Source organism: Marmota flaviventris, chromosome 1, assembly GCF_047511675.1.
Source record: "Marmota flaviventris isolate mMarFla1 chromosome 1, mMarFla1.hap1, whole genome shotgun sequence".
Taxonomy (NCBI): domain Eukaryota; kingdom Metazoa; phylum Chordata; class Mammalia; order Rodentia; family Sciuridae; genus Marmota; species Marmota flaviventris.
In genome coordinates, this window is record NC_092498.1 from 5,414,994 (window position 1) to 5,439,375 (window position 24,382).

At 36.6% G+C, this 24,382-nt stretch overlaps 1 protein-coding gene across 12 annotated transcripts in view; it reads left to right on the plus strand.

The window, feature by feature from the left end:
• Kmt2c (lysine methyltransferase 2C) overlaps positions 1-24,382 on the plus strand; it is a 266,426-nt gene that overhangs the window by 162,983 nt on the left and 79,061 nt on the right. For all 12 annotated transcript variants that reach the window (XM_071610717.1, XM_071610726.1, XM_071610727.1 and 9 more), the window contains 4 exons: positions 6,927-7,046; positions 9,337-9,453; positions 22,708-22,809; positions 23,071-23,175. In XM_071610717.1, coding sequence (XP_071466818.1) covers positions 6,927-7,046; positions 9,337-9,453; positions 22,708-22,809; positions 23,071-23,175 — 444 coding nt within the window. The remainder of the gene's footprint in view (positions 1-6,926; positions 7,047-9,336; positions 9,454-22,707; positions 22,810-23,070; positions 23,176-24,382) is intronic.

Here is a 24,382-nt window from a genome sequence, read left to right on the forward strand (position 1 = left end):
ACTGGATTTCCCCCCCACCCCATGCATGAAATATGATACCATAAGAAACTCTTTTAAAAAGTGGTGGAAAATAGGAAGTTTTATTTTCTTTTTTGACCATTATAATTATATATAGCCGTATGGTTCATCCCAACAAAATCCTTTATGCATGAAATTCTTTTTCAGTTCATTAGCGTGCCCCACCCCCTTCTCCTTTCTCTGCTCTACAAATCAGGAAGGAAATTTTTAAAAATGATAATATCAAATCATATTGGTTTATATTTCAGCTTCTATTCCATTTGTCTCATTTCACAATTGTATTTATCCGTTCATTTGGAAATTCTGAGACAAATGTGAGCCACATAGCTGCAATCTATATCAGACCTCTCATGTACTGATTGCTTTCGTGGTGTTCCTGAAAAATCTATTGTAAACATTCTATGAATTTTTAAATGATTTACAGTAAACATTTTAAGAAGATTTTATAAAATGAATCAAAGGTAATATATTTTTATAACTTTTAGTCAAATTCTAAGAATTCTTTATTTTTGAACTTTACTTTCTGCCATTTCTTCTTGGTAATATATATTATATATGGAAAGCTTAGGAATTTGCATAAGTTCTGTTATTATATAATATGAGGTGTTCTCATAAAGAAGGTGAAATTTCTTCAATGTAATAAGTTTCTAAAGGTAGTACTTCAGCAGATCATAACTACTTTCCCGTTTGTGAACTGTTTTTTTTTTTTTGTTGTTTGTTTTCATGAATTTATGTAATCTTCTTATGTACCAGAGTGTTAATAACATACTTGGGTACTGCAATAGCATTTTAGGTGAACTGTTTCAAATTAATGTATCAGTTTCATCATCTATTTCTGTGAGAAAAAAACAGGACCCCAGAAAGATGAGCTATAGGGGATTATAGTTTTGTTAACAATTGCAAGTAAGCAGCTTATTTAATAGTAGTAGACATTGTTTCTAGTTTGTAAATACACATTCCTTAGCAAAGAAGTATGTAGTAGGTTTTTGCTTTGTTTGTGTTTTTGTTTTGAAGAACTGGGAGTTGAATGAACCTAGGGTGCTCTACCACTGAGCTACCTTCCCAACCCTTTTTATTTTTTATTTTGGGACAGGATCTTGCTAAGTTTCCGAGGCTGGCCTGGGACTTGAGATCCTCTTGCCTCAACCTCCTGAGTTGCTGGGACTATAGGCGTACACCACTGTGCCCGGCTAGAACTGAAGTTTTTTGAGGTTTATTTTTGTTTTTAAAATTAAAACTAGATTGTAAATCATACTGTCTGAGTGAGGAGAGATTCAGTTCTGGGTAAGTTGTTTCATATTCAGATTTTAAATGAAATAAGTGTATTTCAATCTAATTTTCAATTAAAAGATTGAATTTTAAAACATGGCCTTTATAACCGACATTATATATTTCTGAAAAGGAAAATTTCCCTGGATAGTTTTAATTGTCCATTCTTGGATACTTAAAAGGGTAAATACCTAGTTTGTAAATACACATACCTTAGCAAAGAAGTATGTAGTAGGTTTTTGCTTTGTTTTGAGTTTTTGTTTTGAAGAACTAGTAGTTGAATGAACCCAGGGTGCTCTACCACTGAGCTACCTTCCCAACCCTGTTGGATACATTATCCTAGGACCTATTAAGGGTTCCTTAGTGAACAGACATACCTTCCCTGGGGAACATGTCAGCTGCTTCATGGCTGAGACTGGTGATTTCCCCATGTATTCTGGTTTAAATACAATGCTATATTTTTAAAAAGTAACTTTTTAGAAATGTTTGTTTACATCAAAATTTCCAAAAATTTTGCTAACGATTGATACTTGGAAAGATTAATACATCCAGCTGAAAATTTTCATAGCTCACTTATTAGATTCAAACCCTTATCCTCTCAGTATTGTCTATGTGATGCTTAGCCAGTTACTTTGTGAAACTGTGCCTTAATTTCTTCATCTACAGAAGGACAGCATGTGGTTTTCTGTTGGAATTTAATGATGATGCATATAAAGCACTTGGCATGATTAAATACTCGTAATTCTTGAATTGCAGAATAATGCAGATAATAATTGTGAGAATGGATACTTAAGAAGGGTATAATTGTGTATCATATGCAGCTCTGGAGTGGTAGTCCTTAAATCAAATGGATTGATGAATGACTGTGCTGGAATTCACCAGTGAAAACAACTCCTGTCCTTGACTGTGTAACATGCTTGTAACAGTAAATATGATTTGTAGGCTTCCCAAATTCAAAGCCCCATAATGGTTGTGTATGTTTTTAGAGTTTCTAAATAGCCCATCACATGCAGGATGGGTGATACATGCTGTACTAGAGGATACCACAGGATAACTGAGAAAGCAGAGGGAGCTGAGGAAACCCCTGCAGGTTTGTAAGCTTCTGGAGGTGTGAAGCCTGAGCCTTTGCCACTCAGACCTTGTGACCTGGGAGGTGTACTCTCTGGCTCTACCTTAAGTCAAAACATTTATTCTAAAAAGATTCCATACTTGCTAAAGTCCAATAAGCACTTGTCCAAACCATTAGGAAGCCATTGATTTAAACATTAAAAAAGTCCAGTCCTTTGGAGTGTAAAACTAAAGACATTTTTGTGCCCTAAGAGGTGTATCTAAAGCCATTGCTGAAACCATTGCTAGTACTGACCACATTTATATTCTGAAATAATTGAAGGCCAAGGCTGATGGCTATTTTCATACTTTTATAGTGTCATAAAATTAAGATCAGGTATGATTTCTCATTCTGTTTAATACTGAACTCAGTATTTGAGACTTTTTTATGTTAAAAAAAATATATGTAAGACACAAAAATGAGGTCTAGATGTGAGTGAATGTATTTACCAAAAAGGCAAATGACAAACTCTTATGGTTTGTTTGTTTTTTTTACTGTTATCTCCCTTTCTTCTCTACCTTTTTAGTTGTTTTTACTTTCCTCTCAGTTTCGCTGGGTGTTTTATAATCATATTGGCTTTGCAGAGAATGTTGGGATGGGGAGGTGATGGTACAGGCTGGACTTAAAGGTGTGAAGTTGCCCATGAGGCACCAGATCGCCTCTGGCTGCTCCTAAAACTGAAGGTGGTCTTGGACTCTAGCAGTGACATTGGTTACATTTAACAACCAGCAGTAGAATTTGACTTTTAATAGAGATTTGGTCATATTTGCCATTATCTTGATTTCTACCCCATAGACTTGTGATTCCTACGTACTTACTTGGTTGGTAAATTTACCTGCAATTTATTGGCCACAAGGAGAAAGAAGGTTAATGCTGACTTTGAATAATTTTTGAGGTTAAATATTTATTCTTCAGAACTAATTCAGTCTCTGCCAGATGGTATTTTTAAAAGTTTTTAGGATTTGTAGTAAATTGATTCTATTTAGCTCTCTATAATTTATAGTCTCCTGATTATTACCTTTTGGAGTAACATATTTTGTCTCATCTTCCCAGATGTGGAACACCTATGAAAACTCATATAATATATATCCTAATCATTTTATCATAGCAGTTACAATAATATACATAAACTCTATGATTTCTGACCTATTTTAATGTTCCCGTATCAATCATTTTGACATATTTGCAGAATTGAACTTGGGATATAAGGGTTAATCATATTAACCCTTTGGTAGTTTAAGAACATATATATAGTACCTTGGGATAGATTGCCTTTTTTTTTTTTTTTTTAATGTGCAAGGAAATCCAAAACAAAGGAGATTTGTCTATAGGATGAGGATGAGGGTGGTTTGTATTCCAAGTGAATTGAGGAGCAGTCAGAGGGCTCAAGATACTATTGGTAGGATTAGTGTATTTTATAGTATAGTACATTGTTTACTGATGAACTAATTCATATATACATTCATGCAAAAAAAGACAGTAGATTATCAGAAGGAAAAAAAAAAGTGTTGAATAGCTGCTGAACAGAGAACTTAGCAGAGAACAAAAACAGCATGGCTTCTTCTCCAGATTGGTCAGGGTGAGTGCTGTGGAGCAGGGCCAGGACAGGGTGCCGCTGTGCCACTGCAAAGCACATACGGTGCAGATGGGGCCGACCTTTTTGAATGGTTATGCAAGTTCTTTTTGATCAAAGCTTAGATCTGAGGGATAATTTATAACTAAAGTTTGATAATTACAACTGTATTTCGGTTTTAAGGTTTAAAGAATATTTTAGGTGATTTCTTCTTTGTCAAAATATGTATATATAATCATAATTTTCTTTAGTTCCTATAAAATTGCACATAATCTGTCTTCCAATGTCTTATGATAATATACTTATTAAAATTCATAGTGTAATTACCCAAGCTTTTATTATATAAATTCTTCGTAGCAGTTGAGTAGTTTCCTAGTTATCACCAAAATGGCATCCAAACATTCTTGATCTATAAAGCCCTTCATCTGGTTTATCCATGTTATATGAAATGTAAATGCTTTTGGAAATGAAATATAGTTTTGCATCAAAGCTAACTTTTAAATTGTGATGAATAATACATAATCACCAGAAAATTCTTATTCATGAAAAAAATCAGTATTATTTTTATCTTAGAGTATGACTTTTTATTATGTATCTTGAGAATGGTCTACAGACATCACACTAAAAGATATACCAAAAGAAATTTGAGATGAGCACTCATATCCTCCTAGAAAAGCCAGTGGAAATATTGAGAGAAGTAAAGTTAATTATCTCTTGCCCCAGCTTTCTGTGCAACTAAATAATGTTATAAGCAGTGAGACACCCCAGTTGGTGATGCCACAGATGTGGTGAGGGAAGTTGCTGATGGCTTATTTGCAGGGCTGAGGAAGGCCTGCTGGACTGGCAGTGCTCAATGCCTGACCTGCAGGAGGAGGAGCAGGAGCAGAAGCCATGGAGAGCTGGAGTAGCAAAGGGTTCTGAGTCTGTTGGGCCATGACTGGGAAGAGCTAGGCATGTTTAAAGGACAGCAAGGAAGCCGGGGTAGCTAGGTTGGTTTACCAGCAGGGAGATTTGTCCAGAGGATGAGGATGAGGGTGGTTTGTATTCCAGTGCACTGAGGAGCAGTCAGAGGGCTCAAGATACAATAGTGATGTGCTGGAGGAGACTTATGTTTCTGGAAACTTCCTCTGGCTGCTGGGGGCAGATGGACCAGGGGCGAAGAACTGGACGAGACCTCAGTGGGCAGGAAGTATAAAACCTAGTGGGTGGTTGCATGGGGTGGGGTAAGAGGGTGGGAGCCAGCATGAGGCTGCTGGCAGTGGCAGTGCAGGGCATAGACCTGAGACAAAGCTCAGAGGTTCTGGTCTTGGTGATGACTGGATTGAAGGAGTGGTGGGAAGAGGATGATACTGTTTAAAATTTGTGCTTCATCCCTGGGAAGCTCTAGCACTTCAGGAATCAGGTGGAGGAAGAATATGCATATGAGATGGAGAAAGATCAGCAGGGTGGGCAGGACCTGTGAATGTGCTGCTGCCACAAAATGCAGCAGAGCTGTGTGCAGATGTCAGGGCTTGATTAAAATAAGAATAGAAAGGACTTTTGCTGTATAGTGATTACCAGAGTCTCTGAACAAGCACAGTAGGGAAGGCAACAGAGACACAGTTGAAGGTTCATCCAAGGTGGTTCTCATGTTGTGGTTGTGTCTCTGGTAAGCTGAGTGTGGAAAAAGCTGGGTTAGAGATTGGATGGTCTGGGAAAAACCCAGAATATGACTGAAGACCAAACAGTAGTTTGTGCTGGAGATAATGTGTTGAATGGGCTTAAAATGGTTGTGGCTATAGTTTATGAATTAAAAATGAAACCAGTCTCTCCCTCCTATGTTATTTTTTTTTTCCTTCAAAACACTGTTACTTCATTAACCATCTTTCTTCCTAAGTGAAATAGTCAAAACTCGTGTTTCTTGTTTTAATTCATGTGTCATTTTTATGTAATTAATGATATTCTTATTTATTTAGTTTGGTAATCTAGAAACCTGGTAAGTACTGTGAACAATGTCTTTAGTTTTGGTTATTATTAAAGTTAATAGCACATATCATTGAATTACCAAATACAAAATAAGTTCTTAGTTGTTTTGATTTTTCTTTTTTCCCTCTCTGAAAGTTACTTTCCTGGAGAAAATTTAAACATTTTTCTTTATGCTCTTTATCATCTTCATCAGATTAATTCTAGATTATTGATGAGTGTTGCTTACTTGGAAGTATAATGCCTTAGTTTTTGGTTTTTTTTCACCTTTTTTTTTTTTTTTTAAGACTATTTCCCATGTAGTTTATTAGGTACTTTAGGCATTTTAATTTGCAAATTTAGGACAATTTGCTTGAATATTTCCTCACTTTTCATAAAATTTTGTCCCTATTTATAAGATATTCATGCTACTAAATAAAAAATAAAAATTTACAACTAATGACCATTGAAGGAAGTGTTACTAAACACTAAGATTTTGTTATTTGCATTTCAAGGTTACATACTAACATTTCATGGTTTAAAGTGTATACATTTATTGATCACTCATGTTTCTGATTGCATTTTTTGGCCTACTGGTTTGGTTTTAATAGGATATCACATTCTTTGATGTTAGCAGTTTGACATTTTCAGCACAGTTATACTTGACAGAAGAAAATATCTCCAAATAGTTCTTCTATTAATTCTTCATGTGATTGACTTTTTTGTGTGCTATTATTGTAGTTTATGAGTCACTGTTGGTGTCATATAAACCTCGATTTTTAATGTCTTATTATAGTGATGTTTCAACCAGAAAAAATATTTAATGTAAATTATAGCTGCAAACATATAAGTATGAAGTCACTGTGATAAGTTTATTTTCCCTATCTTGAAGCAATATGTCCTAAATTTCCATACGTTTGCATTTGTTTTTGCTGTTCTAAGATTCCTTAGTTGCTGGCTTTGATCTTTTATGTTGCTAAGTTTTATACATCTATTTTCTCACCTGCCATATCCTAGGGGGCTTGGAGTACCCATAATACAGTGAGCCCACCTTCCTGGTCCCCAGACATTTCAGAAGGTCGGGAAATTTTTAAACCCAGGCAGCTTCCTGGCAGTGCCATTTGGAGCATCAAAGTGGTAAATAAAATTGCATTTACATTCATGTATCATTTCTTTCTGGTTTGTTTTGTCCTATTGGATGTTAAGAATCAAACCTGTCTTTTCTAGATTTAGCTTTCAGAGCTACTTTTTAAATCTTAAAATTTCTTAAAGTAAAGAAATAATATGCTTTCATTGTAAGATCTAGAATATGAGAGTTAATTGTAGTTCTACAAGTGTAATTTTTAGTGACTCTGTTTATGGTTGACTCCTTTAGTTACTAGGCAGTGTTTCTGTAAGGGGGAAGTCCTTGTCACACAGGTCACTCCGTGATCAAGGACTCGTTTCTTCATGACATCATAACATTTCTGTTCCTTAGAAAAGAACAGAGGGGAAAAAAAGCTCCATTAATCTATTATGTATTAAGGGAGGAGAAGTATCAGAATTGCGTCAGATTTCATTGTGTTAACCTCAGAATCATAGAGCTTTTTTCCATGCCATTGGTGGATGATTCTTCTAGTCCTTGAAGTAAGTTAATGGTACATTTTGAAGGGAAAACATCAATTTGAAACAATATCAGTCATCTCAAAACTTGAAATATAATTGGGTAGAGAATGTAATTTTTTTTTCATGTTCTATATTTTATATAATTTTGGAATAAGTCTTTAATATTTAGACTAATGAAGGATTTCAGCGATTGTACTTTATTTTCTATCATGATCAGAACTGTTTTTTAACTTACCCAGATATTGGAAAGTGTTTAAGTATAAATATTTGTTTTGAGCATGTAAAAGATGATTAGTTTGACAGTTTTACAGCAAATGCTGTTAGTTTTTGTATACTTTCTTATCTGCATTATTTGACATTAGGGAAAATAAATTCAGAGATGACTGTTGCCCTGGTTTTTAATTAGTGCTTTTTAACTTCAATGAAATCTTCTATACTACTTTTACAAAAAATTCTCCAGTCCAACCTCTTCCTGTCCATCCCTTTTCAAAGAAGCTGATGGACCTTTGTCTCAGAGGACCTAGGGGAGACAGAGTAAGAGAAGACAAGGAGAGACAATTTGAAACCTGGAAGGCAGTTCTATTAATTAAAATCAAAGGGGAAAATAACCTTCCTTGCCTTTGTTCGTGTGTGTGTGTGTGTGTGTGTGTGTGTGTATGTATGTTATTCTCGCAACATCACCATCAGTTTTGACTGGAAACTATTCTAAATGAGAAATGAGTTCAGCACATCTGACAAGTGACATCAGTTGAAGAGGTATTATTTAATTCATTAGGGGAAAACATCAGAAAGAATTTTTCTGATTATTTTAACAATTTTAAGTGTACATAATATATGTATTTGTATAAATGCCATTTTCCCCCCAGGAATAATACATAAGTCTGAGAATAAACAAGGTGGGGGGGACCCCAAACTCTGGTACTTACATTTTTAAAATACTAGGGAATTTAACATGTTTTCCCATAGGAACTTTTTCATGTGTTGAGTAAAATGTCCAATAAATAATTCTCATTTTAAGTTTATTTAAAGCAAAACTTTAACCCTTTCTTCAGTTTTCCCATAATCTTTAAATAATTTTCCCCCTTAATACTATGGTAAAATGAAGCTGACATGTTCACTTCATAGGATAGCTATGAATAATCTAGGAAATTGACTTAATTTTGACAGTAATAATACAGTTTTACACTAGCAATAATGAACTTTCGTGCAAAGTAGCAGTGCAGAATACTAGTTTAAAAATAGGGACTGGAGCCAGATTTGCTCCTGTGACAAGTAACTTGAAGTTTTTAGATCTCATTACACTTATCTCCAAAGTGGGGTTAATAAAACAAGCATCTCCTCTGTGGGTTCATTGAGAGTAAAAAGTGCTTGGATCAGGACATAGTAACTACTCCATAAACACTAGATATTATTATTATCCCTGAGAGACCAGTTATCCAGAGTCTTTCCTTCTACCTATTTTTCATTGAATATGAATGTTGTACATCAAAAAAAACTGGAGAGGTGTGGCTCTGCTAGCCATGCAGAATGTAGGAACAGGAGATGAAAAAGTAATGCCAAGGCCTGCTGAGGGAGAACATGCACACACAGAAAAGGCACAACCTTTGATTCTAACATTATATCAATATTTTATACTTAAGTTTTAAGTTGTGGAATACATAAAGGGTACATAAGACTTATCTTTTATTATGTTTCATCTAATCAGAATAAAAGAGAGGCAAGTATCTGTGTAACATTGAATTTAATGTTGTATCTCACATTTGGATCTAAACATTTCTTTGGGCTCTTCCAGAGTGTTGACTTACCCTCATCTGTTATGTAGGGCCGGGGCTCTGGATTCCCAGGCAAACGGAGGCCTCGCGGTGCAGGCCTGTCAGGACGAGGTGGCAGAGGCAGGTCCAAATTAAAAGGTGGACTCGGAGCTGTTGTTCTACCTGGGGTGAGACTTATTTTATTTATATTTGCTATGGTCTTTAAATGTCAATTAATGATAATCTCATTTGTAGCAAGTTATTTCTATCCTAAACAGGCTGACTTCTTGAAATTTTACTGTATCTCTACTTTTTTTTCTTGTTGTTTTGAACCTCAGGTTAGCTTTTCTTTTATGTTATTTTTCTCATTCTTATTGACTCTTTCTATGCCAACCTTCCCCTAAGAACCATTATGGAATATCTTTGCTCTTTTATTTTTATTTTTTTAAATCAAACAACACATTATATTCTTAGAGCTCTGAAAAGTTTATTAGGTTGGCATTTTGAGTTTTTGATTGGTGTTGCTCTCATGTTATAATAAGGCTTATAGAAGAAACTATAATTTTTGCAGATCAGTATGGATTCTAAACAGTTTTTATGGCTGCCTTTGGCATATTTTAGGATTGATAAATATTTACTCATTGGCACTTCATGAAATTTTCTATAAATGCGTATTAAAATGTGTTTGATGAATATTGGCTAATATTTAATGTAGTAAATTTACTATTTCACTGAAATACTGTTTTAAAAATTCTAAATGTGATTTTTGGTTCAAGAAAGGTGAAATTATTCAATTTTATAGTTGCACAAGAAGAAAGAAAACTTGGATTCTGGTCTTTCTTTAAAAGATGCAAATTAAAAAATCAGGCTTATTGATGTATACTTGATATAAGGCTACAAATATGATATATAACTTTGCAAGTATTGCCATGTATATACCCTGGAAAACCACAATACAATCAAAACAGTGAATGCATTTATTCTCCAAAGTTTCTGTTGGACCCTCTGCCTCACTTATGCTTTATACCAAAAACAAACGCTTTTTCCCCAAACAGTGGTTTATCTAATTTCCCTCATATGAGTAAGTTTTTGTTTTCTAGAATTATAGATAAGTGAAATCATGTAGAACGTATTCTTTCTGGTCTAATTTATTTTATTGAGCATAACTATCTTGAGGTTCATCCAGGCCGTTGCATTTGTGAGCAGTTCCTGTTCTCCTTTGAAGGTCTTGTAGAATTCAGCTGAGAATCTATCTGGTCCTGGGCTTTTCTTGATTGGTAGGCTTTTGGTGGCATCTTCTATTTCATTGCTTGAAATTGATCTGTTTAAATTATGTATGTCCTGATTCAATTTGGGTAGATCATATGTCCCTAGAAATTTGTTGATATCATCAAGATTTTCTATTTTATTGGAGCATAACTTTTCAAAACAGCTTCTAATTATCTTTGATATTATAGTAGTGTCCATTATGATATTTCCTTTTACATCACGTATTTTTTTTAGAGAGATAGAGAAAAATTTTTTAATATTTATTTTTAAATTTTTGGTGGACACAACATCTTTATTTCATTTTTGTGTGGCGCTGAGGATCGAACCCTGTGCTCTGCACATGCCAGGCGAGCATGCTTCCGCTTGAGCCACATCCCCAGCCCAACATCACGTATTTTAGTAATTTGAGTTTTCTCTATATATACTCTAGCTAGGGGTTTATCAACTTAATTTTTTCAAAGAAGCCAACTTTTTGTTTTGTCAGTTTTTTGAATTGTTTCTTTCATTTGATTTCAGCTCTCATTTTAATTATTTCCTGTTAACTACTGCTTTTGATGTTGATTTGTTCCTCTTTATTCTAGGGCTTAGAGGTGTTAATATTAGGTCATTTATTCATTGACTTTTTAATCTTTTAATGAATGAGCTCAATATAATGAACTTTCCTCTCAGTACTGCCTTTATAGCATCCCAGAGATTTTAATATGTTGTATTGGGATTCTCATTTACATCAAAGTATTTTTTATTTCTTTTTTTTTTTTTTTGTGGTGTGTTGCTGGGCTTGAACCCAGGTCCTTATGCATGTGAGACCAGCACTCTACCAACTGAGCCCCGTATTTTTTATTTCATCCTTGATTTCTTCTGCTATCCCATTCATCATTCAGTAGTGTATTATTTAGTCTCCAGGTGTTTGAGTATATTCTGTTTTTTACTTTATAGTTGGGTTTCTAATTTTATTCCATTATGATCTGATAGAATGTAAGTTATTATCTATATTTTTTGTATATGCTAATTATTGCTTTCTTGCATAAGATATGGTCTATTTTAGAGAAGGATCTGTGTGCTGCTGAGAAGAAAGTGTGTTCACTCGTTAATGGATGAAGTATTCTGTCTTTTAAGTCTAAATCATTGATTGTATTATTTAGTTCTATAGTTTCTTTATTTAGTTTTTGTTTGGAGAATCTATCCAGTGGTGAGAGCAGTGTGTTAAAGTCATCCAGTATTATTGTGTTGTGGTCTGTTTGATTCTTGAAATTGAGGTAGGTTTGTTTGATGTATATAAGTGCTCCATTGTTTGGCGCATAAATATTTATGATTACTATGTTTGATGTAAAATTCCCTTAAGCAGTATGAAATGTTCTTTTTGGTCCCTTCTGATTAACTGTGGCTTTTGGCTTGAAGTCCACTTTATCTGATATGAAGGTTTGGAAATCCCTGCTTTTATTTACGCAGTCCATGTGAGTGACATGTTTTTTCCCATCCCTTCACCTTCAGTCTGTGGATGTCTTTGCCTATGAGGTGAGTCTCTTAGAGATAGCAATAGTCATTGTCTACAGTATAAAAAAGTAAGTTTGCTAAAAGGGTTCATAATTTCAAATGGTGGACAAAGCACGAACTGAAGTAGTGATGTGATTCCATTGAGGGAGGAGAGAAGATAGAAATAAAAATTAATAGAAAAGAGTGAAAGAGAGGAGTTCTAGTCTGGTGGGTGGTGGACTGCCTGGATGGGTGAGCTGATAGGAAGATGACCTCACACCATCTTCCAACCCTCCAACCTGATGTAGCCAGCCCCATCCATCCCTGAGTGCTTCAGGACCGTGGAACTTGGGAGAGCCTGGCTCTCTCCAGTCTCTCCAACTTGTGCTTCCCCTGGGCAAAATTCTCCAACTTTTCACAGGACCATCTGGCCCAGACTGATCCAAGACATTTCAGTCACTATGTGACAGATCTGGGCTTCAGACATCACAGGCTCTACCTCACTGCAGCCTTAAGATCTCAGTGATGTTCCAATTTGCTGAGACCACCAGGGGTGTACTCACACAAAGGGGTGACCCTGGGATGAAGCAGTAAGATGGTGGTCACTAGCACTCCCAGCAGGAAGACCTCAGTTGTAGCCAAACCCATAGGCACCTCAATACTGGACTTCTTGGTCCTGGTCAGTGTCTCCAAAGTTTGCTGCATCCCAAGATGGCGGTGGCAGCAAACCTAAAGGCACCCTGGTCCCCCAGGCCCTGGCTGGTGTCCCAAGATGGAGGTGGCCGCCTGCAACCAAACCTGCATGCACTCTGGCAGTAGATCTCCAGGTAGCAGTTACAGCAAGTGGTGGCACCCTGAGAATAAACCTCCGGTGGTGGCAGGGCTGTGGCAGCTGGTTGTTCTTAATTTAGCCATTCTCATAAGGAGGTGACAATGTATTAATCAGGGTTCCCTAGGGAACAAAATCAACAGGAAGTATGATTATGAAAAATAAATTTATTAGATTGGCTTACAGAACCAGAAGCTGGAGCATGCACTATGACCATCTGTAGGGTGGAGAACTGGAGGAACCAGTAGCTGCACACTGTAAAAGGTTGAAGCCTCAGAACAAGAGGGTTCAAAGATGCTACCCCAACCCAAGATCAAAGGCTTCTGGGAACTCCCTGGAGAATTCACTGGCACAGATCACTTTGAAAGAGTGAAGGAGGGAAGAGTCTGATAGCTTCAGGTGATCGCAGGCACAATTAAGACCCATTCAAGAAGATTTGAGCTTCTATCTGCTGCTGCTTCCTTGTTCTTCCAACTTTTATTCCATCCAGGCCACCATCCTTTTGGATGGTGCTGCCCACACTTAGGGAGGGGCTGCACTTGAGTTTGCTATCATATATGCCAATCATTCTTTGACAATGCCTCTTGATCTTTGGCATCTCTTAATCCAATCAAGTTGACAATTCAAAATAACTGTTACTAGTCTACATCTTGTCAATTTGATGTCCAAACCTGACTATTTACATCATACTTAATCTCCAAATAAATGCAATAACAAGGTGACAACTCCAACTAACATAACTAATCTTTGTACAATGGAAAATGCAGTACTGTTATTCCCCAGAGTATAAGGAAAACAAAAACAGTTACTTTAAGCCCTAATGTTAAGTCAATCAGTATTCTATTACTTGATGAATAACAGAGTAACAAACATATCATTTTATTGCATGTGTAACTATGTACAAACATATTCTTAATGGTATAGTTTGTATTTAGGACTACCTTCTTCTGCTACCCACTCTTTATTCCCTCTGCCTTCAGCAAGCACCTCGGCACATCTTGGCTCTTTCCCTGGAGGTGTGACCCACACCTTCATTCCTGAATGGTCTGAGACATTTGTTGTCTTGCCTGGATTCTGTTGTTATAGTTTCCCATTGACCTGGATAGCAGGACAGGGTAATACCAAGCGAGACTCTAAGGATCTCCTGCATTCCAGTAGCATGTTTCCTTACCTCCATTGTGAACTAATAGTCCAATGTCTCCTTGGTAATATGGATCAGTCATCCCTGCCAGTACCGTAACTCCCTCCTTAGTCTGTTGACTCAGAGGCATGAGGAGCCCAAAGTGACCAGGGGGAAGTCTTCACTTCCATTTTAATGAAATCATTGTTATACCTCCCAGAAGAAGCATTTCTTCTTTTGGAACTAAGACTTCTAGGCCCGCAGAGCATAAGTTTGCAGGGATAGGAAGCAACAACTTTTCTGGTGGGTCACTAGGGGTAATGGTGAGTGGTACCATTCCTGCCTCCACCCCTTGATTCCTGGACCCATGAATTTCAGCAATAGGAGAGACAGTACCATAAAGTGGACCCTTATTTAGAGTATGGAAAGCCTTCTGGAGAACATTGCCCCAACCCTGCAAGGTGTTGCCACCTAACAGGCACTATAACTGTATTTTCAAAAGTCCATTCCATCGTTATTTCAAACCAGCTGCTTCCGGATGGTGGGGAACAGGGAACATGATAAGACCAGTGAATGCTGTGTGGAATATCATGACGATGGATAAGGCATTCTGTAAGTCCATGGATGGTGGTTTTGTTGAAGCATTACGTGTAGATAAGGCAAGTTCATACCCAGAATAAGTGTCTGTTTCAGTCAGGACAAATGCTGCCCCTTCCACTTGCCACCAGGTTGATGGCTGATCTCTCGGAGAATTGTTACCGCTGTTTACTAGTGATGTGTCCTTGCTTCCCGGAATGCTGAAGTATAACACCAGAGGAGCACACTGAGGCACGTGTAGAGTGGAAAGTAGAAGCTTTATTAAAGGACAGCAGAAAGACTTCTCCCCAGAGGAAGAAGGGTACCCAAAGGGGGAATCCGTGGAAGGGGGAAGTCTTCCCTCTTTTATAATAGTCTTCTATTATTCTTCCCACACTCCTGTCTTTTGTTTCCCTTTATCTTGCAGTGATAGAATGCAGGTGGGAAGGCCCAAAAGGTGGGAGATAGGTGGGCTGGAGGAGTCATCTGGGCAGGAAGGGCCTGGGGTGGCTTTTGATTAGCACTCCCCTGTTTGCTGGGAGCTGCTTCATTAACAGTTCCTTAGGATGGGTTCTGGGCCTTGGGGACATTAACATTTCAATTTCCTCAAGTGCTGCTCTGCTTTCCTGGACTCCATTCTCGATAATGGTCTCCATTTTATTTATCTTACTCGATATTAGACCCAATTTACCTAGCTACACTAACTACCTATCTGTAAATCTGGCTTCAGAATGATGCCTTATCAGGGGCTTAGGGTTCATCTCTGCTGTTGGCAAATTGGGCACTCAGCAGTGGCTGTAGTCAGATCAGCCTTGGTGAGTGGAAGTCCATGCCGCTGAGCCCATGCATAACCGCCATCCTTGCCACCATGACCACTTTGTTCTGAGCTATTTGGGCAATGACAGGGGTGGCTGGGGAAAGAAGTTGTCTTCTGTCCACAGATTGGGACATCCTATCTACCTGATTGTGAAAGTCCTCCTCTGCTGAGGTCACCTTTTGGTGGGCATTTACATGAGACATTCTTTGCCCATTCATGGACTTCTGTCCACATATCTCTTCCCCAAATGTCCTTGTCACCAATTTTCCAATTATTTTCTCTCCAGTTCCCTGACCAGCCAATCAGATCATTGGCTATGGCCCATGAATCTGTGTATAATCACCCATCTGGCCATTTCATGATGCCCAGTTCATGATGGGCAGCTCAGGTCGCATAGTAACTTTGTGGCCCATGGTCAAGCATTTAGTTTCCACTAAGGCCCAGTAGCAGGCCAAGAGCTATTTCTCAAAGGGAGAGTAGTTGTCTGAAGATGATGGCAGGGCCTTGCTTCGATATCCCAATAGCCTCCTCTGTGACTGATCTGTGGGGGCCTGCCAAAGGCTCCAGACAGCGTCCCTATCTACCACTGAAACCTCAAGTACCATTGGGTCTGCTAGGTCATATGTCCCAAGTGGCAGAGCATCCTGCTGAGTAGCCTGGACCTATTGCAGAGCCTTCACCTGATCTGGACCCCACTGAAAAGAAGAAACTTTTCTAGTTACTTGCTGGATGGGCTAAAGTAACACACCCAAGTGAGGAATGTGCTGCCTCCAAAATCCAAGTAGGCCCCCCAGGTGTTGTGCTTCTTTCTTATTTGTAGGAGTGGCCAGAGGCAACAACTTATCCTTTACCTTACAAGGGATAGCTGAACAGGTCCCATACCACTGGACTCCCAGAAACTTACTGAAGCTGAAGGCCCTTGAATTTTAGTGGGCTTTATTTCTCATCCTCTGATACACAAATACTTCATTAGTAAGTTCAGAGTTGTTGATACCTTTTGCTCAGTCCAATCAACATAATGTCATTGATATAATGGACAAGTGTAATACCGCGTGGAAGAGAAAGGTGATCAAGATCTCTGTGAACTAAGCTGTTACACAATGCTGGAGAGTTGACATACTCCTGAGGAAGGACAGTGAAGGTACATTGCTGGCCTTGCCAGCTGAAAGCAAATTGTTTCTGTTAGTCCTTAGGTACAGGGGTGGACAAAAAAAGCAATTACCAGATCAAGTGCTTCATACCAGGTACCAGGAGATGTATGAATCTGCTTAAGCAAAGAAACCACATCTGGCACAGCAGCTGCAATTGGAGTCACCACCTGATTAAGCGTATGATAATCAACTGTCATTCTCTAAGACTCGTTCATCTTCTGCACAAGCCAAATAGGAGAGTTTAATGGGGGTGTTGTGGGAATCACCACCCCTGAATCCTTCAAGTCCTTGATGGTGGCACTAATCTCTGCAATCCCTCCAGGGATGCAGTATTGCTTTTGATTCGCTATTTTCCCAGGTATAGGCACCTCCAGGAGCTTCCATTTATCCTTTCCCCCCATAGTAGCCCTCACTCCACAGGGTAGAGAACCAGTGTGGGAGTTTTGCAAAGTGCTAAGTATATCTATCCTGATTATACATACATTCTAGGACTGGGGGAATAACCACAGGATGAGTTTGGGGGCCCACTGGACCCACTGTGAGTCTGACTTTGGCCCAAACCCCATTGATCACCTGAACTCCATAATCCCCTATTTTACTGGAGAACCACAATGATATTTTGGGTCTTCTAGAATTATAATGTCTAATAGTCCCCAAAAGGTCTAATCATTGTCTTTTCCACAATGCACAGTTACCCTGTAAAAGGTTACAGTAAAAGGCCTTAGATCCCTTTGGGGAAGGGTGGGCGAAAGATTAACAGAAAAGAGTTTTGTTACTGTACCTGAGTTCTTCCTCAAGGGGACCTGGCTTCTCCTTCCTTCAAGGGATCTATAAATTGACTCAAATCTGGGAAGTGGATTTGGAAGGGCCTTGAGTCTCTGCTGTTATGACCTAGGGCAGACTTTTGTACCCTTGCCCTGGAATTTTTCTGCTTATTTAAGTCAAATAAGAATTTGGTGGATTTCCCGTCTATTTGGCTTCTGTAACACCATGATTAATTAGCCAGTGTCAGAGATCTACACGAGTAGAACATTTTGTCCTTTCTTCCCCTTGCTGTTCAGCCTGTCTTTGTTGATTCAGTGCTGCCACGTGGCTTCTTCCTCCCCTGGATCCAATTGTTCCCATCTCATTTAAGTCCTCCAATTCATTGACCTCAGCTCCCAAGTAAGGTCTGGTATGCAAAGAAGAGCACTAATGGAGCTCTTCAGCGATGCTGGTGCTCCCCTCACAGATTTGTTTCTTATAGTTTTGGTAAAGGGCACATGTTCTGGACCCTCCCATTATGGGGGAGAAGGTTGTACCTGACAGATCGACTGAAGGATTCCAATTGAGCCTCTGAATTCCTTCATCAACAGTAAACCAAGAGATATCAGGCTTTTCCAGCTCATTTACAGTAGATCGTCTTTGGATCCATACTTCAGCCAACCATCCAAACAATCCTTTTTAACACTGCGAGCTCTTATGTTAATTGTAGAATCTCTGCTTAATGCAACATATCAATAAATCCAGCTTAATGTAATTTTATGTTCCTTCCACCATTATCCCACATCCTTAAAATCCATTCTCACAACATGTTCCCCAGACCTCTACTTGTATGAACTTGAAAACTCAAGAAGTTTCTTGGAAGTGTAGTAAACCTGCTCATGGGCCACATTCTGTACCTTACTTATAGGGGACTGCTTAGACTTGGATCTAATTATAGGCCTGGAGACAGTGGTGAGGTGGGTCCTAAGGAGTATCAACATTTTCATGCTGAGCAACTGAATCATGAAAGGTCTTTATTGTTTCCATAGGCAGAGCAAGATTAGTTCCCTCCACAGGAAGTGGAGAAGCCAGTGCCACTGAGGGTGTGCATAGGGATGCCTCAGTCATGGCTAAGGGTGGGAACTCAACAACTTCTGGCAAAATAAACTCATCAGAATGTTGGGGTTCAACCAGTCCCTTCAGACTCCTCCCATATGTCACCGTCCCAATTCACAGGAACTTATATTTCCTAGAGAATCATAATGTCGGTTTTTAAGATGTTTATTTATCCATTATATGGTAATATAACTCTTTAGGTCTTCAGTTCATATTAAAATTTTGGGCAGTATTTTTTTTTTAACTTCCTGAGTTTTGAGGGTTCTTTATGTATTCTGGATGCAAGTCCTTCATCATATGCATGATTAGTAAATATTTTCTCAGTATTCTGTAATGTCTTTTTATTTTATTAACCATGCTTTTCCAAAAATGGATTTTATAATTTTGATGAAGTTTATTTTATTTTATTTTGCTATAGGTCTGTGTTTTAGGGGTCAGAAATATTTGTATAATAGAAGACCACAGAAATGTTTTCTTCTTGAAGTTTTATAGCTTAGGGTGCATTTTTAAAACTGATCTAATTTGACTTATTTTTTGTATACAGTATGATTATAGATCAAAGTTCATTCTTTTGCATATTGAATATTCAATTGTTTTAACATAATATCTCTGATTTACCTCTGTATTGTTCTTGAAAATCAGTTTACCATGAATGTGTGACCCTAGTTTGGAATTTTTATTGGAATCTTTATGCTGTATGATTTGATAGATTTTTCTGTCTATGGGCCAGTATTGTACTACCTTGATTACTTCTGAATGACTCTTGTAATCAGAAACTGTTTGTCCTCTGATTTACTATGTTTTCCAAGTTTTTTGTTTTATACTAGGCCTTTTCCATGTCTATATAAATTTTAGAATTAGCTTTCCAGTTTATACAAAGACTTCTAGGATCTTGATTGAATTCCCTTCAAACTATAGATCAGTTTGGGGAAAATTGACATTTTGACCACATTGGGTCTTTAACCCAAGAATATATGTTTCTCTCCATTTCTTTAAGTCTTTAATTTCTCTTAATCATGATCTATAGTTTTTATACACATCTCTAATGTTTTCTCAGATCTGTCCTTAAGTCTTTCATTTTTATACTCTTGTAAATGGTCATGTAGTTTTCATTTCAGATTTTGGTTGTTGACTGCTAGTATATAGGAATACTGCACATTTTTGTGTATCGATCTTACATCCTACAACCTTATTTAAATTCTCTATAGTTGCTTTTTTGTGAACTCATTAGAATTTCCACACATAGAACCATGTTTGCCGCAGATAAACTGTTATATCTTTCTTTACAATTTAGAGGCTTTCTAATTTTCTATTCATTCTATATCATATTTCCTTCAACCTCCAGTACAGTATTGAATAGGAATAATATCATTATCTTTGTCTTGTTTGAGAGAAAGTATTTAGTCTTTCCTCATTAAGTATTCTGTTAGATCATTTTCCTTTTTTTAAATATTTATTTTTCAGTTGTAGTTGGACACAATACCTTTATTTATTTTTAAGTGGTGCTGAGGATCGAACCCAGAGCCTTGCTCATGCTAAGCGAATGCTTTACCGCTGAGCCACAACCCCAGCCCCTCATTTTTCCTTTTTAATAGACATCGTAAGTCAGTTTGATGAAACATCTTTCTGTTGGTAATTTGATGAATTAAATTAAATAGGAATGGGTGTTGCATTGTGTCAAAAGGTTTTTCTGTCCCTCTAGAGATGATCATATGTTTTTTCTTTTTCTTTTTCTTTTTTTCCAGTTTTATTGCTGTTTAATTGATAAAGCTTACATATTTAAGGTATAAAACATGTTTTGATATACATTATGAAATGATTATTACAGTTAAGTTAATTAGCAGGACACATCACCTCACATAGTTGTTTTTTGTTGGTGATGATGGTGGTAAAAAATGCCTATGATCCCCTCTCTAGGAAATTTCAAGTGTACAGCACTTTAATATAGAAAGTTACGTTGATTGGAATATTTATATGCTGAAGCACTCTTTGATTTTGGTATGAGCATAATGATGACTTCATGGAATGCATGAGAGAATATATTATCTCCAGTTTTCTAGAAAAGATACATTATTGGAAATTTATCTTCTTTATATTCATAGAATTTATTATTGAAGTCTTCTTGACCTCCATATTTTTTTTTTCCATGGTTTTTAAGTAAAAATTGAATTTGTTTGACAGGCATAATTTGGGTTATCTAGTTTTTGTGTACATTTGTGTCTTTGAAAATATTTGTCCAAAGCTGGGCGCAGTGGCTCATGCCTATAATCCCAGCAGCTCTAGTAGGATTGTGAGTTCAAAGCCAGCCTCAGCAAAAGCAAGGTTCTTAGTAACTCAGTGAGAACCCTTTCTCTATATAAAATACAAAATAGGGCTGGGGATGTGGCTCCGTGGTTGAGTGCCCCTGAGTTACCTCCTCAGCACCCATCCCCCCTCCATAATTTTTTTTCTTTGTGCATTCTGTTGATAAATTTATAGACATAGAACTGATCATAATATTTCTTTCTTGTGCTTTGTTGTTTGTAGAAACTGTAGTGATGTTACCTTCCTTGTTCCTCATACTGATAATTCTCGAGCAAGATTGATTAGGGCAAAAAAGAAGATACACATGATCAGTTTTATTGATAATCTAGCTAGCTTTTGGTTTCATTGATTTCTACTTTAAGTTGCTGTTTCATGGATTTCTAGTCTTATTATCATTGGTTTGTTTTTTCTCACTCAGTTTAGTTTGTTCTTCTTTTGGAAAGTCTCAACTTTTGTAAGGTTTATATAATGACTTTTTCTTCTCTTAGGCTTGGTTTAGGAAAATTGAAATTCTATCATTTTTGGACAAATCAGATCATGACCTGTATAGACAACAGTAGCATTTTTCTCAAAATGTTTTGTTTTCTCAAGATGAGCTTCTTCACCTTTGAAGTAGGTTTTATTTTTCTAGCAGTCTAAAGGTCATCAAGTAAATTATAAAATGAAAACTATAGTTTATCAAGCTAAGCAATACTGTATTCTTTCTTGTATGTGCAATTATAATTCAAAGAGATCTTGATGCCAGGCAGAGTGGTAGAGGCTTAGGCAGTAGGATCACAAGTTTGAGGCCAGCCTGGGCAACTTACCCATTTGCCACAACCGTACCCTTCTTTTAAAAATTTAATAACATTTTGATAATTTCTTTGTGCTACTCAGCATGTAAAGCGTGCTAAATTTTCTACCTGCCTGTTTTATAATGTTGATTATTTGTTACAGTTTGGATTTGCCATACTTTTACTCATACTTCAGTGGTGAATCCTGAGGTTGCTTACAGTTTTCCCTCATAGCCATAAGAGTGTTTATGACTTTAAATTGCCCTTACTTTTGATTTTGTCATAAAACATTATTCCGCCCATTAAAATTCCTTTTAGGATTATTTATATTTTAAATGTTACAGTAATGTATTCCTTTTATTTAATCTTCTTACAGTCATTCCTCAAGAAAATAATTCTATTTATGCTTTGACCTTTAGTGTAACTTGTGTTTCTGCTCTTTCTAGGCTAGATTGTAACCTATTTAAGGGAAGAAGATCATGCTTTATGATTTTAATCTTGGCCTCCTTGTTCTCTATTACAGTATGTAATTCAGAGCTTCTTCATGTTAAGCCCTCTGAAAGTTATTAACAAGCCACTAGGTCCCTGGTCAATTTGATGAAATATAATCAAGTCCAGAAACAAGCATTCATGGTTGATAAACCTTAGGCTAATACTGAAATTTTGAAAGTTATTCAAAATAATATTTTAAAGCAGTTCTATCTAATAGAAATATAATGGGAGCCTCTCATAATTAGAAACTTCCCATTAGCCACATTTAAATAGTTATGATGACGAGAATTAATTTTCGTGCAAATCATTTAACTGATTTTTACTATATTATCATTTCGACATGTATGTTGAATAATGAGCCCTTTGTACATTTCTTATAATTTGTTACTAAGTCTTAGAAAACTTTCAGATATTTTATGCTTACAGCACATCTTAGTGTGGAATACATGTGGATACACATATAATACAGTGTTATAGTGTATATAGACATAGTTCTTGATTAGAATTTCTGGGTAATTAAGTTATTATAAAAGATAGGTTTATGACTTCTTCCTCATCTAAAGGACTTAACAACTCTAAAGAGAATATTAGAGTAATAAAAATGTGATTTGTCTATACTTTTGTGATAATATCTTGGCATTAGTACTATAATTTGGAATTCTTAGCACAGATCTTCACAAAAATTGTTTCTTGGATGTGAATTTTTTAAAGCTTTCCAGTTAAGTATAATACCATGAGAAATATAACTGTCATATTTGTTGTATTTTGCTCGTTGTAGGTGTCTACTGCAGATATCTCATCAAATAAGGATGAAGAAGAAAACTCTATGCACAATACAGTTGTGTTGTTTTCTAGTAGTGACAAGTTCACTTTGCATCAGGTTTGAACTTCATCTTTTACTTTTGAACTCTTCCTTGTCCATTTCTACTTTATCCCATACACAAGATAAGCTATTAAAGTGTTTTTAAAATAAAAATAAAATTTGTGTATTCTTTTTTTGTGTGTGTGTGGTCCTGGGGATTGAACCCAGGGCCTTGTGCATGTGAGGCAAGCACTCTACCAACTGAGCTATATCCCCAGCCCAAAATTTGTGTATTCTTAATCACTGCTCTCAAGTAGATACATGTGTTCTTGATTCCAGGATATGTGTGTGGTTTGTGGCAGTTTTGGTCAAGGAGCAGAAGGACGACTACTTGCTTGTTCTCAGTGTGGTCAGTGTTATCATCCATACTGTGTCAGTATTAAGGTAAGTGTGCTGATTTGAAATGAGCTAGCAAAAGCATGTTGAGTCTTTAATTGATTTGAGTAGTTTTATGTTTCCCAATCCTTAAAATTAATCAAGTATTTGTTATATGTATGTGATAATATTTAAATTCATTAAATATTACTTTTAAGTGTTGTTACTTCATGAACTTGACTGCTCTATTGTGGTTTTAAATTGTGTGAATTTCATGCCATTATCTTAAAAAAAAAAAACAAAAATATAAGCATTTCATTTGAAAAATTATACTATTTATTGCTAAGGCATTAGGCTTAGTTGATTTATTTTGTCTATAGATCAAAAAAGTTGAGAACAACTAAAGTATGTAGTCAGAATTCATTTGTCCATTCTGGTCTTTCCCACATTCAGTTTCCTAAGCCCTCACCCATATATATTTTCTACTTAAGCTGAAAGAAACACAGACAGACAGACATATTTAATGTATTTCCATAGTAATAAAGAGCCTGCAGTACTCAGTTTCAGTTTTTTAGGTTAGAGACTTACTGTGGAACCTTTTATGTAGTAATCATATACTTATTTTAAAAAATACATTTAGATATGGAAGTCTCAGTACCTCAGGTGTTGAACTGAGATTCTATTTTTGATAACTCAGTGTGAATAAAGTTATACATTGGAATAAAGTAACAAATGGTCACTAAAATTAAGCAGGGAGGTATAGCTGTAGAACAGGTATCCGCTGTGTGCTCCATAGCCACGTCTGCCTGGTGTGAGCAGGAACCTCAGCTGAATCATCCCAAACTTACAAGTGGTCTTTAGTGCTTCTCTGCTGCCCTGCACTCATGACTGCATTACATCATTGTTTACTCACGTTGTCAGTATTGGGAACAAGTCAGTATGTACTCCCTGGAATTCTTTGCTGATATATACACCAGTGTTTATTTTCTTGGATAATATAGGTTTTTGTGAAATTTAGGGGTCAAAATGAAAAAGTGCAATTAATCTATTCAAAGTACAAGTACTAGTACATTTATTTCATATAGTCTTTTAAAAAAGTTACAGAATATTGAACAAAAAAGAAACACAATACACATTATATAAAGCTAGTTTTAAAAATAGAATTATATGTGCCTAGAAGAAAACAGGGTTTCATTTCTTCATTGCATCTTTTATATTCTAATTTTCTAAATTGATTATAATACTTACATTTCTGATCTAAGGTCATTGAATAAGA